The sequence below is a fragment of the Tiliqua scincoides genome, chromosome 6 (genome assembly GCF_035046505.1).
Source record: "Tiliqua scincoides isolate rTilSci1 chromosome 6, rTilSci1.hap2, whole genome shotgun sequence".
NCBI classification, from domain to species: domain Eukaryota; kingdom Metazoa; phylum Chordata; class Lepidosauria; order Squamata; family Scincidae; genus Tiliqua; species Tiliqua scincoides.
This window is the reverse complement of record NC_089826.1, coordinates 15,882,776-15,897,747: the sequence shown is the minus strand read 5'-3', so window position 1 is coordinate 15,897,747 and position 14,972 is coordinate 15,882,776. Positions and strand designations below refer to the sequence as shown.

Here is a 14,972-nt window from a genome sequence, read left to right as displayed (position 1 = left end):
TTCTGTTGCTTCTGATTTAAAGTGTCCTGCTGTTTTAGTGTTGTTTCAATCCTATTTTTAGTTGTGCATTTACCAATTATTCTCTCCTTAATCTGATTAAAATTGTATTGTTAGTCACTTTGGAAGCTTGGGCCAAACGGTAGCCTAAAAATCTTTTCAGTAACACAAAACAAAATCACTTACTGGATGGAGTTCTCTATACGAGTGATGGTGAGGAAAGCTGCCAGATTTGCTGTGTAGGATGAGATAACAATCAAGGCAAAAAGCCACCAGGCACCCATCATCATTCGAGTTGCCAGTGTTGTATAAGGAACCTCTCCACCTGTGGAGTGAGAAAAGAAAAATTAGAAGCAGCAGAATACATCTTAAGATCACATTCACAGAAAAGAGCTTCCTGGACACCACTGGGAATAGCTGCTGGAGTATAACTGATATGCTGGAGTCTGTAAGTGAGATATATAAAATGAAAACCATTACTAGACTAAAGGGGGAGGGCATGGCTTCACTCTGTGAGCTCTGATAAGATGGCCTTCGCTGACATAGATCTGACAGCTGGTTCTAAATCAACTCTGAACAAAAAGCAGCCTATGGCAATACCTTGACTTTCAACGCTTCGCTCTTTCAGCCCTTGTCAATTATAACCACATTTTCAAATTTTGTCCACATGCTTTCTTCTTTTGTCTGATTTCACACAACCTTCCATGACATTTATTGATGTTCTTATGTTAAATTTTCTTTTATTTCTGTTCACTTAGGTTTCACACTCATTCACATGTGCTATATAGTTAATTATTTATGATTATTGCTGGCCAAAAGAAATTTACAAGCTAAATAAAGCTATGTTTGGATATTTATCCATTTTTGGCTGCAATCCTAACCTCACTTTCCTGGGAGTAAGTCCCACTGAACACACTAGGACTTACTTCTGAGTAGACCTGCTTAGGATTGTGCCTAAAGACTGTTATCTATGCTTTGGTCCCAAAGCAGACAAGAGTGCAAGGTGTTGCACTTGCACTTAAAAGGCCGCACTAAGTTGTACTTGCACTTAAAAGGTAAGTCACTGAGTCCTTGACATATGTGTTAATAATTCAAGAACTTCTAGTATTTTTCCTTTTTGGGGGAGGGTTTGGGAGGTTTTATTTTTGCACTATTGTCTTTAATTAAGCCTTTCAAGCACTGGAATGTGTAGATATATTTCTGGGGGGGGGGGGAGAGAATCCCTTCAATGAATCTAATTTTTTTAAAAGCTCTTCCCAGACAATAAGAACATAAGAACAGCCCCACTGGATCAGGCCATAGGCCCATCTAGTCCAGCTTCCTGTATCTCACAGCGGCCCACCAAATGCCCCAGGGAGCACACCAGATAACAAGAGACCTCATCCTGGTGCCCTCCCCTACATCTGGCATTCTGACTTAACCCATTCCTAAAATCAGGAGGTTGCGCATACACATCATGGCTTGTACCCCATAATGGATTTTTCCTCCAGAAACTCGTCCAATCCCCTTTTAAAGGCGTCTAGGCTAGACGCCAGCACCACATCCTGTGGCAAGGAGTTCCACAGACTGACCACACGCTGAGTAAAGAAATATTTTCTTTTGTCTGTCCTAACCCGCCCAACACTCAATTTTAGTGGATGTCCCCTGGTTCTGGTATTATGTGAGAGTGTAAAGAGCATCTCCCTATCCACTCTGTCCATTCCCTGTATAATTTTGTATGTCTCAATCATGTCCCCCCTCAAGCGTCTCTTTTCTAGGCTGAAGAGGCCCAAACGCCATAGCCTTTCCTCATAAGGAAGGTGCCCCAGCCCCGTAATCATCTTAGTCGCTCTCTTTTGCACCTTTTCCATTTCCACTATGTCTTTTTTGAGATGCGGCGACCACAACTGGACACAATACTCCAGGTGTGGCCTTACCATAGATTTGTACAACGGCATTATAATACTAGCCGTTTTGTTCTCAATACCCTTCCTAATGATCCCAAGCATAGAATTGGCCTTCTTCACTGCCGCCGCACATTGGGTCGACACTTTCATCGACCTGTCCACCACCACCCCAAGATCTCTCTCCTGATCTGTCACAGACAGCTCAGAACCCATCAGCCTATATCTAAAGTTTTGATTTTTTGCCCCAATGTGCATGACTTTACACTTACTGACATTGAAGCGCATCTGCCATTTTGCTGCCCATTCTTCCAGTCTGGAGAGATCCTTCTGGAGCTCCTCACAATCACTTCTGGTCTTTACCACTCGGAAAAGTTTGGTGTCGTCTGCAAACTTAGCCACTTCACTGCTCAACCCTGTCTCCAGGTCATTTATGAAGAGGTTGAAAAGCACCAGTCCCAGGACAGATCCTTGGGGCACACCGCTTTTCACCTCTCTCCATTGTGAAAATTATTCACAATGATATTTACAGCTATGCACTTGTGGACCTGGCCCATGCCACTCCAGGGAACAGGACTGCAACATTCCACCTCCCACAACACTCTACCTCCTTGATACTTATCCAGGCTACGCAGCCTTGCATGATATTCTTCAGTTCTCTGAAAGCCTTCTGAGGCCTCCAGAGTGCCTTTTCTTTTGGTTTACTGATGAAAACCAGAGTGCTCCAGAACTGCTCTGGAGGGTGGGTGGAGGCAGCCACCTCAACAGGGCCCATAGGCATGGCGCCTGGGGCTTTTGCCCTCCCCGCCCTCCCCCAGGACTACCACTGCAGCTATGAGTAGCACGCATATATGTATACAATCAGATTCAATATTTACGTGTATAGAAATTGTAACTGTAACTTCTAATGAGTTACTCTGTATGCTTTTTCATTTCATAAAATGTTTTAGAAATAGTAGGAATTATTAAGCCCCTTGCCTGTCCAATTGCTTTAACTAGATAAGACCATCCCCAGCGTTGGTAGCTAGGAAAATAAAACTGGTGTTCAGACAGGACATGATGAAGGCTGTACAATAAATAGAACTGAAATTAATGGGAGAAATATTTGGCAAAGGAAAGTTAAAGGTGAGTCAGAGTACTGATACTTAAATTACAGTTTATGCTGCCCTCCAAGGATTTCAGAGCACACATACAGGAAGCTCCTCATTATATTCAAAACAACTTTGTGAGGCAAAAAAGGGTTGAGAGATAGCAACTAGTTATTCTAAAGCACCACAGAAACACTGCTGCCCCCCAACTGTTTGTGCCCTTACCACCCTCCTCATCTTCTGTTTCAGTTTAGAAGCTGAGGATGAGAGACAACAATGGCTCTCTGCTTTCTTTGGAAGTGTGGCAGGGTTTTCTTAGCTTTCTTGTTTTGTTCCAATCTTGCCACTCTGTTTCGAAACAATGAGTGGCAGAGTGTGGAGGACGTAAGGGAATGAATGGGGGCTAAGTGAGGTGACCATGGAAGTAGCTAACGGGTACAAAGTGCTGCCTCTGCCCGTCTATTGCCCAAGATGGTCAGCTTCATCTTGCCTCATGGCAAGTCCTGGTAATAGTGAGATTTACAGGCAGTAGTTGGAAAAGATACTAGGTTATTTGCATCCTGGACTATTGTGTCTGTGTCAAACGTATCCTGGTCATTGGGGTCCCTGGACATTCATGTCCATATTTTTGTATCCCAATTATTTGCAGTTATTTTGCAGTCCCAGTTATTTTGTGTATCAGTTATTTATACACAATAAATAAATAAATAAATAAATAAATAAATAAATAAATAATCAATCCCTGGTGCAAATGTCCAGGGATGCTAAAGACTGTACAAAATTATGCAAGGGATGGACAGAGTGGCCAAGGAATGTTCTTTTCCCTCTCACACAACACCAAAATCAGGGAACATTCACTTAATTTTAGTGTTGGGAGTTAGGACAGACAAAAAAAAAATATTTCTTTACCCAGTGTGTAATTAACCTGTGAACTCCTTGCCACAGAATGTAGGAATGTGTGATATCCATCCCCAGAGTGGACACAGGGGACGGAGCTTGGGTAGCAGGTTTGGTGGGTGAACCCAGGGAGAACAAACAAGAGAAGTCTGGAAGATGGGATTCACCAGGCGGTTTAATCGGGTAAGGTTCTTTACATTCATTGAGGTCCTTGTTACTCCACAAGGACCCTTGGCACATCAAGGTCAAATCACAGAAAGTCTATAGAAAGTCTAAGTCCTTCATAAGGAGCTGTGCCGCAGCTGGATTCTGGCACCCCAGTAGGCAGGGGGCACTGTGGAGGGTCCTTTGAGGTTGTCAGCTGAGGGCCCAATCCTATTCAATTTTCTAGCGCCAGTGCTGCTGTGCCTATGGGCTATGTACTGCTTCCTGTGTTGGGGATGCAGTCACAGAGGCCTCCTTAAGGTATGGGAACATTTGTTCTCTTACCCCAGGGCTGCATTGCAGTTGCATCAGTGCTGGAAAGCTGGATAGGATTGGGCTGTGAGTTTACTGTTCACTGGCCAGTTAGGGGTGCTCTTCCAGGGGACTTGAAGGGGGCAACTGGATCAGCCCTGGTGGGGAGCTAGGGCTTGCCCCTTGAGGCTCCTGCGTGGTTCTCCTGGGAGAGCTTGCTCTGGTATCACCTGGGCAGGGCCTTTCTCCTGGGGCCACGCCCAGTTATCCCCATTGGAGGCCCTCTCTGGGCCTGATATGGGCAGCAGGAAGGGTTCATGGTTGCTGCCACATTTTCCCCAAAGGAGCCCCAGGAGTTGCAACTTCCTTCGCCGGCCACAAGGCTTTATGTGAGCTTCCCATCTGGCCAGGGCAGCCCTGCCTCTTCCAGCGGGGAACAGCCCAAGATCCCGCAAAATTGGGGATTGGACGGATTTCTGGAGGAAAACTCCATCACAGATTACAGACCATGATAGGTATATGCAACCTCCTGGTTTTAGAAGTAGGCTACCTCAGAAGGCCAGATAAAGGGAGTGGCATCAAGATGCGGGTTACTTGTTGTCTTGAGTGCTCCCTGAGGCATCTGGTGGGCCACTGAGAGGTACAGAAAGCTGGACTAGAAGGGCCTTTGGCCTGTTTCAGTGGGGCTCTTCATATGTTCTTATGAATGGGACACATTTAGATGGGACACAGTTGTCCAGAGTGCAATAGTCCTGTCACTATTGGGAAGACTGGGATTAGGTTTATTGGTATGAGAAAGAAAAAAATGACAAAAATATTTGAATAAAATGTTGCTAAAAGCTAGAAATACCTGTAGTGTGACTATAGTAGAATTTTTTTTTTAAATAAACTTACTGACAGTAGAAAAAAATATTCTGCTGTCAGTATTACAGTACAATATATTTTATAAACTTACTTCCTCTGTCGCCTATAATGTTCCCCTCCATCACCTTCTGTTTCACTCTGGAAAGATGGGTCACTGCATACGTGGAAGTTAATATTAAGGTAATTTTAGCAGCAAAAACAAAAAAACTCTCAAAACTCATCCTCAGTGACATGGATCTTGCACCTAATTTGTCTCTGACCAAAAAATGAATAATATTGTGTACCACATTCATCAATTTTCCTTCTCCTTTTTCCCCAATTACATTTTGATTCAGTATGTGCTCCTAGCTTCAGTGAACAAATGCTGTCTTTCAGAGGTGTGTGTTTCTTACAATCTTTAACTCTTAACGCCTCTGTCCCTTGAATTCATTTTGAATATACCTTCCTAGACATTCTTCCATTTGCCCCAACTGGCTGCAGTTCTAAAGGAAGTGGATGGAACTGGAGAGGGAGCAGGGAGAAAATGCATGTCAAATGAGACATGACAATTTTGGCATTCTAAAGCGAAGCAAGCTCCAGTGTTCAGCAGGAGACTGGAAGAGGGGATGGAGTTTCTCTGTCCTCTGCTGGGACCCTGCCCTTTTCCAGCTGCTTCTAGCCTATGGGAGTTTGAGGAATGGGAAGCTACTGATATTGACTGCTATTCCTTCACAAAGCTAAAAGTTTCTTGGGAGGGGGCAATTTGGAAGTGGAAAACTCATAAAGAGACAATATGCTCCTGTTGGAAACACCAGGCTAGGCTGGGGAAAATAATGTTGTAGGCAAGAGAGAGGACATGTGTTTAGCAAAATGTGCAGTTTGTATCTAAACATATTCTAGATTTCTGAGGCCTAACTTGCCTGTGAAAGGGTTATGACATTTGGGGTGCAATCCTAACCCCTTATGTCAGTGCTTTCCAGTGCCAATGGGACATGTGCTGCACCCTGCAGTTGGGTGCCACTCATGGAGGCATCCTCAAAGTAAGGGAATGTTTGCCTCAGAGCTGCATTGCCCTTATGTCAGCATTGGAAAGCTCTGACATAAGGGGTTAGGATTGCGCCCCTGAACTCATTGCATCAAAACTTATGCCTTGTCTTTCTATTGATCAGTGTCTGTTTATTATTGCTGTATTATGAATGAAGTTGCAAAACCAGTGGTTCTCAAACTCTCTGGGAGAGTTTGAGAGCCACTAAGTGCTTACGGGGGGGGGGCAGTGGGGGCGGGGGAAGGCAGCGGCTTTAGCGGAGGCAGGGTGTGATCGCTCCGCTTTTACTTTCACTGCTGCTGGGAGCCCTGCAGAAGGTTGTGCAAGGATCCCCACACCCCTGGGAGGATGCAGGAGGATTGGGTAAGTGTACCCAAGCCCCTGCAGCCCCCCTGAGCGGTACGATCCTGGGGATTGTGTCACTGCCTCCTCCCTGCCTCCAGGTTGCCCCTGCCCCTTAAAGGGGCAGAGGCCAGGGCCCACAGGCTGAAGCGTCACAATGCCCCATTTTGAAAAGCCCTGCGCAAAGCCAATAGTTCTTGGACATCAATGAGATTTGAAAAACTGCTGATTGAGTAGTGGGTTATGATGGGGTGACGCCTCAAATGAACAAGTCTTATTGCTGCAAATCTCCTCTTTACTCTGGGCCAGATTTAGGTCAAGTTGCACAAGATTTAGCTACAGTTTCTTTAGTGGCTGACTCCTACAACAGACCATCATTATAAGCCTATTCCTGTGTGTGATGTTGGTTTAGCTTAAGCCAACTGAATTATGCCCCTCATAATGCATGCTGGCTCTATATTGTGATGGAGAATGATAAAAATAATTCATTATGCTCTCAGTGGGAGTGTCTTGGGGGTTGGCCACCAAGACTGCCTTTGCCATGAGGTTGGATTTAACTATGCCCCTGACAGAGCTACATTGGAGCTACACAAAGCTACTTTATTTGCATCAATGGTCATAAGAGAGACAGCCCAAGCAGAAGCTACTTCTGCTGTTGTAAAATGGCTGTCAATGGAGCGCAAAGCACCAGGCTCCACTGCACCCACTGGACCGGGTAAGGCAGTGGTGTTGGAATAACAGGGGGCAAAACTGGGTGAGGAGGGAGGAGGAAGCGGGAGGGGTAGATCCAGCTGCAAAGGTGTGTGCCATATCCTATCCCCTCTGTTCAGAGGCTCTCCACCTCTTTCTTCTCCTTGGACTTGCAAAAGCTACAGAGTTGGCACAGGTCTGGGAAGACCCATTGGTGAATGGGAGGCTTACAGAGGCGTAAGGGAAAATAATTCACCTTTCCCCTCCCAATTCACCCTCCCCACTGGATACAGCAAAACCTTCTTGGCACAACTGCATTGGTGGGGGGGGGGGAGAGGATAGAATTGGGTTCTGCATCTGTCATGTGAGTGAGTTTCAGAGTAAGAGTGAGCCCCAAACCTGCTTACAAAAAAAGAAACTTTTTAAAGTTCAGTTTAACAAGCTGTTAACTTACAAGTTATTTTACAGACAGAACTCTTTCTGAGCATGTGCAAATTATTTTCCCTTCCATCCTGACTCCATCCTAACAGATCTGATACGGGACACATGTTATATATCAAATGATGTGGCTACCAATTCCAGCATTGTCCTTTGTAGACATTAATCAGTGAGTGTTAGGCTTGATGTAGCCTTACAACCACATCAAGTATAAAGAAGAGCAAGGGCATCTTCAGTGATATTATTCTGAATTTCTAAAGTGCAGCATACTCCTGAATATATCTATTTTAGTAAGAGTGTGGTCGATGGAATTGCTGGTTGCAAAAGTTCAAGCAGAACGAAGATGCTCCTTCTACTCCTTTAGAATTGGAAAGTTGTACAATCCAAGTTAATTATAAACGGTGTCCATGGCACATGGCTCTTTTGTCTTTAAAAACAAAACCATCTATTAAATAAGATAAGATCAGCTTTAGTCTTATGTAGTCAGAAACACATTTCCACCTACTTCTGAAACTGTATCATTATCAGAAATTAGAATCTCCTGGTTCTATCTGGAGATGTTAATTCAATATTAAGGCTTTGCAAAGACGAAATGTTTAAGTTTAATTTCTGGAACCCAGATGTCACAGCTGCAAATGAAATATCTTAATGGTACAATTCTATTTGCCAGGGGTTTTTAGTCATGCTTTTTTGAAATCTTTCAATCAAGAACCAAATTACAATCAAATGGAACTTTTTAGACAGGCATACTAAATGAGTCCAATAGGGCTGATTGTTCCTTTAACCTTCCAGTGTCAAGCTTGGCAGTTTGCTGTGAATTAAATTGAAACAGCCGGGGTGGTGAAGGAGAAACCTGCAATTTCTTGGGAATATTCACATTTGTATTCTTTTCCAGCTCATGAATAAAACTAAATGCCGTTTCCCACTGTTTTTAATTGAGGTGAATTGGCAGGAAGAAGAGGAATGACTGAACGTCAACCTCATGCCTTTCGTTCATGATGAAATTCTCGAGTAAGGACACATTCAAAAGGGGACAGAAAAACACTGGATTGATTTCTGTGGGTCTTCTCCTACTTGGGCTGTATACAGATTTTCTGTGTACATGTTTACAGTTTGCTACCCACGCATAACCAAAGTGAAAGGTACATTCAAAGAATGAGAGGTTGCAACCCTCTGCCTCCCCGGTAGTTACCCCTTCATAAGGACATCAAAAGAGCCCTGCTGAATCAGACTAAGGATCTCACCAAGTGCAGCATCCTGTTTCGCACAGGGACCAACCAGATGACTCTGGAACACCCACAAGCAAGGCATGAAAGCAAGGACCCTTCTGTGCTCTTGTTCTATCCAGCAACAAATATTCAGAGGCCTCCCCGGGCTTCCCCGGGTCTCAAAATGCCTTATAAGGGTATAAAAGTCACTTCTTTTCCCAAGGAAACCGAAAGTCACATCTTTTCAGCCCTAACAGCCATTCTAAAGCCCGCAAAAACTGCGGGTGGATGCATGCAGCCTCTGTGGGCCTCAGAAAAACCTCCAGACTAGAGGGCTGGGGGGGGTGTTCCTGGTTATCTGCTGTTTTGTTTAGCTGCAGGGGGTTCCAGAACAGAACCCTGTATATGCCCTGGGGCATGCCTGTATATGACAATTGCCTAATGTGTTTCAACCAAAGTGTCCAGTCTTCCTGCAGTCTTCAGGCATTTTCTCCTGGTACTCCTGTTGAAAGAACTACTGAAAAAAATACTTTCAGAATGCCTGCCACCATGGAGTATTTTTATATACCTATGGGCAAACTGCATATAACACATATTGTTCTACCAATCTATCCAGAAGTCTTTCATTGGAGAAGGTACATTGGAAGTGATAGTGATAAGGCAGGCCCGTAAGAAGTTTGGTGGCAAGTCTGGCATCTCCAGGGAAATTGGAGGCCTCTCTGTCAACAGCCAGCTTACCTTTTTTCCTGAATACATTGATTAAACAATATTCTCAATTAAATGCATCATGCCTCCTTCTGATTCCTGCCCACACTGCACCAAGAGATTAGAAAAATTATGTAGCCCTACCAAGCTGGAACAATGAATTTGTTGACATAGCAACATAAATGCAAGATGAAAATAATGCTAGCTTTCTGCTAACTTGCAACACAGGTTCCAAATGTAGCCAACACTGGAACTAGCTTTAAAGAGGGGAATAAGACAGAAAAAAGGGGGGACCATCTGCTACCATACAAAACTACCTGCCTATTAAGATCTCCAGAGGAAGCCTTGCTCAACATGCCACCACCTAAGGAGATATCATTGGCATGCATGGGGGGAAAGGGCTTTCTCTGTAGTGACTCCCCAGGCTTAGAATGCTTCATCAAGAACAATGCAAGAAGCCCCCACTCTCTCACTTTCAGAAAGTTGCTAAAAACCTACCACACTATTGGACTATGACTATCCATGAAGGCTACCACTCCTTAGGAATGGGTTTACTTTTCTCTTTGTTTTTCTGTGATTGTTTTAGCGGGGTTGCTACAGGGGTGGGGGCCACACCTGGTGACACGCACAGAGGAGGTGACATCACTATTGGCCAAAATTTTTAAAATCTTGATATTTTTGAATAATACCATCATGTTATATATTAATCAATGTATAATTTCATGCAGAATTCAATGAAACAAAGCGTGTTCAAATATCTCTATTCTAGCAAAAGTTATAGCCAAAAAACCAGCAGGGGGCGGGGCAATGGTACATCACAATGCCCACTGCCCGTGGCATTGCCCTGCCCATTGCATGGGAGGAGGTTCATCATAGGGGATACGCACTGGCCTGCCGCTCCAGGTGACACAACCCCTAGTGATAACACTGGATTGTTTTATTATCTTTTACAATATTGTCAACTGTCCTTGGACCACATGGTGAAGTGCAGGATATAAATGCAAAAAATAAATACATATACAGAGAGAAGAGGGCCTGGACTGGCACCTCACTGCTCAGGTTATTAGTTGTTCTACAGCAGTGTTTCTCAAACTGTGGGTCGGGACCCACTAGGTGAGTCACGAGCCAATTTCAGGTGGGTCGCCATTCGTTCAATATTTTATCTTTAATACATTAGATAATGCTACCAAGGTATGTACATTTGGGGAAATGTCACAGATCTGTATTTTTAACAGGCTACTATGAAGATACTTTTAACAATAATAGTAAATGGGACTTAATTCTGGTAGGATTGCAGTTTAGGATTGTTAAATATTCTCCTGTTTGATGATGTCACTTCCGGTCACAACATCACTTCCGGTGGGTCCCGACAGATTCTCATTCTAAAAAGTGGGTCCCTGTACTAAAGGAGTGAGAACCACTGCTCTATAACACTTTATCTGAATGGCCCCTCTCCCCATAATAATCTCTCCAGATCTGGTTTGAACACCCTGTATAGCTACATGGAAATAAGCTTGCATGAACAGTCTTAACCCATTTTTGCCCAGCCCACAAGTGCATACATTTGGTCCCTGTTGCATATATGCAATGTTGGGCAGAAATGGTTTAAGCCTGACCTATACTTTTGCTTCATGGTAATGGGCTCGCAACTCTGGTGTGGACTGCTGAGAGCCCCAGTAAAGTATTCTGGTTCCTTCTCCATGCCTGGGCTCTGTGTGGGACTGGTGTGGGACTGGTGAGACCTCAAATAAGCTTCTGGTGAGACCTTGGATAAACTCTGTCCATTGGATGAGAAAGCACTGCATTCAAGTGACCAATACAGAGTTTGGCAATATATAAACCAGTTTCACCTGTATTATTGTGAATCAGTCCAGAACACTATAGGTTTGTAGGTCAGAATATCCTTGTCTTCACAGGTGCGCAAGTGTTTGCTCGAAAGCTTTTAATTACTGTTGGCGTTTCAAGTCACAGTGCTGGAGGTGGTCATCTTGATTCAACATGATGCAATTCATGACACTAATGTGCTTTCTACTTTGACTTAAGTGCCACAAACTGTCAGCAAGGCCCATATCTAATTTGATCATGATTTTTTAAAACACGTTTTATAATAATTACAGATATGCAACAGTTTGCTTAACAAGCGTGAAAAAGACCTTTATTCGTTGACCTTTATTCTAGCAGTACTCTTGAGGAAGTCATTACCCTTCCATGTAGATCCCCACAGGAAAATGTTGAGCAACGTGAAACACAAGCTTATAAGCTTTGACCTACAGATACGTTATGCTGCCCCTTTCCATAGGTTAAGCCCAGAAAAGCCATGGATAATGGCTGCCAAGCTTCCACTGGGCACAGGAGACATTGGAAAGATCCACTGTGCCTGCCTTCTGAGTTACAGCCCAATCCTAGGCATGTCTACTCAGAAGTAAGTCCCATTAGAGTCAGTGGGGTTTACTCCAAGGAAAGTGTGGCTAGGGTTGGGCTGTTAGGCTCCTATTGCATCTCCATCCCCTAAATATGAGCCCTTTTCCATCCCTCTAGTTTTTTTTTTTGTTAACCCTTCAGGCACTATATTTTATCTTGTTTTCAAGGCACTCAGGAGAACTCATTTTTTCTCTCTCCTCCACTACTTTAAAATTACAACAAATTTGGAGAGATACATTAGATTGAGACTGGGCCATACTCACCCACTAAACTTCACCGCTAAGTATGGATTTGAACCCAAGGCTCCCTAGTCTATGCCCCACTAACACTAGACTACCCTCCACATTTTGTGAGCTACCACTGTGCCAGTTAACCCCTGCTAACTGGTTAAGAGGCACTTTTTCAAGTTGGTGCTCCTCTTTTATTTAGCAGGGGCAGAGTAACTGGCCCATCTCACCCCAGCAGTGTCTTTTCTAGTGGCTGTCTGCTGGTGTTCTGCATCTTTGCAGATTGTGAGCCCTTTTGGGACAGGGAACCATTAGTTTTTTTATTCTTCTCTGTAAACTGCTTTGTGAACTTTTTGTTGAAAAGCGGTATATAAATACTGTTAATAATAATAATAATAATAATAATAATAATAATAATAATAATAATAATAAATGGGGCAATATATGGACGGGCACTTTATAATTTGGGAAATCACTGCTGCCCTCCTGCTCTCTGTACAGTTTTGTTTTACCCTGTTATCCAGGATAGGGTTGTTTCCCAACTAGACTTATAAAGCACCATTGTTGAAGAAGAAGGAAGGAATTCAGCTTTGTAGTCTATGGCCATTTACACAAATGGGAATGGCATGGATACAGTTGCTGTGAATATTTCACTTTTTTTTATTAGTATCATTCTTTAACAGTTATTTTTCTCACCTAGGCTGCAGAATACTACCTTTCTTTCCAAGTTGCTCAACTCTTGTTTCTATTCATGTTATTTGCAGGAAAATAATGAGAACACCAATTATTTCTGTAGGACAATCTCTACCGCAATTTACAGAAGCTGCAGACAAGTGTTACAGTTCTTTAAAAAGTTTTCTCTGCTTGATCTGTGTGCACTTTTAAAAAACAGATAATGAGCCTCAGCAGCTGACATTTGGTGTTTTATCATGGGTGGGTATCAGCAGAAAGCGAAGGGGAAGACAAAGATAAGGGAGATGAAGATGACTTGCTGCAGTCTTCTGCCAGGATAGGAATGATACTTATTGAGAACACTTCTCTTCTGAGCCTAGTCCAAGTTCTGAGCTCAGCTTATTAGGTAATCAGACCAAAGAACTGACACCTGTGGTACTAGCCATTGTGTGAAAAGAGCACAAAGGTGAAATTGCTCGAATACCATTACATTTTGACCAATCTACAAGTTCTAACAAAACATTGTTTTTGTGCTATTTTCTGGCTAGCACACTAAGGGTGCAATCCAAACTTTGTGTTAGGCTGGTGCAACTCCCTTGCGCCAGCCTAGGAGGGTCGCAAACGCATCTATAGGTCAAAACTTATGAGCTTGTGTTTCATGTTGCTCAGCATTTCCCACTGAGGATCTACATGGGAGGGTAATGACTTCCTCAAGAGTACTGATAGAATAAAAGCCATAAAGCACGTTTGTGCCTCCTTGAGAGCGAGCTGTGCCAGTGCACAGAGGTGCACTGGAGCATGGAGGCTGCATTCATCCTCCATGGCGGCTTGCGCCAGGAAGGCTGTGTGGCCAACACAGGGGTCTGGGGAGGGCAGGGAGGAGGCGGGAGGGAGGTGTTCTGGGGTGGGGGGAGGGCAGGGGAGGATGTTCCAGGGAGCAGGTGTGTGGGAAGTGGGAGGCGGGGCTGGGGCCTGGTAGTCATTCCGGATCCCAACCCCGTTCCCTGAGCAGCAAGGAGAGGCTCCAAGCCACTCCGTTCTCCTTGGACCTGCATCACCTCCTGAACTGGTGCAGGTCCAAGGAGACCCATTGGGGCCCTGGTGGCTTACCTGGGGGTGGGGTAAGGGGAAGAGTTTCCCTTTGCCTCTGGATGAGCCGATTCTGGCCCCAATCTTGTGCCGGATACAGTGCAAGGCCTCCTGACCTGCCTGTTGCTGTGCAAGATAGGATTACGCTGTAAGAAAGATTATATTCCAGATATTCATAAACTATGTAGTGTAATCCAAAAGGAACAAAAAAGAGGCCCAAACTCATGGATGTGAGATAACCGCCCATTCACCAGACAGGAAACAATTTGTACAAATTGCAAAGACTTCAGAGAGAAGATGCAAAGAAATACTTACCAAGCAGAAAGCTTACAATAGTTCATGCAAGTGATATAAGACGTTCAGGCCCATGGTAACATCTTTTGCATCATGGGCACCTGGATGGATCTTGCGTGCATACACGTGTGTCACCATATACATAATTATTTCTTTGCGTTGGGCAAGTTTTATTTACATTCTGTAATTTGCTGAAAACTTTCTGCTGTCTAAGGGACTGGAAGGATCACACAGAGTGGGTAATTGCAGGTACACTGTTCACCCTGTTCGTATTAAAGCTGTTTCCATAGGCCTAAATGTCTGGAGCAGACCCAACCTCCAAACTGTGGAGCAAGTCAAACAATTAGTATTCCAAACTCAAATTACTAGTCTGTAGATTAATCTGAAATGGCAGAAACATTTCTTCCTGGCTGTCAAATCAGGGTACCAGAGTGTGGGCCAACCTTGCCTACCAACACATTTCAAGAATAATCTGATTGGGCAAATCTTCATGCTATCAAATACAGTTGGTGTCAGATCCTGATGCCCCCAGAATAGAGGAAGCAGGGAGAAAGCCAAGATAATATACAGTTGGGGAAGAGGGAAGATATTCTTCCTGGCCCTATAACTGAACATTGGACAAGAAAGAAAAACTTTCTGCCTTAACCAAAGGCAATCCTGGACCTGGTGCCGCCCAG

The 14,972-nt window shown here is 44.0% G+C and overlaps 1 protein-coding gene across 2 annotated transcripts in view; it reads right to left on the bottom strand.

Annotated features, from left to right (window-relative positions):
• GRID2 (glutamate ionotropic receptor delta type subunit 2) overlaps positions 1-14,972 on the bottom strand; it is a 997,958-nt gene that overhangs the window by 152,225 nt on the left and 830,761 nt on the right. For both annotated transcript variants that reach the window (XM_066632190.1, XM_066632191.1), the window contains one exon: positions 184-322. In XM_066632190.1, coding sequence (XP_066488287.1) covers positions 184-322 — 139 coding nt within the window. The remainder of the gene's footprint in view (positions 1-183; positions 323-14,972) is intronic.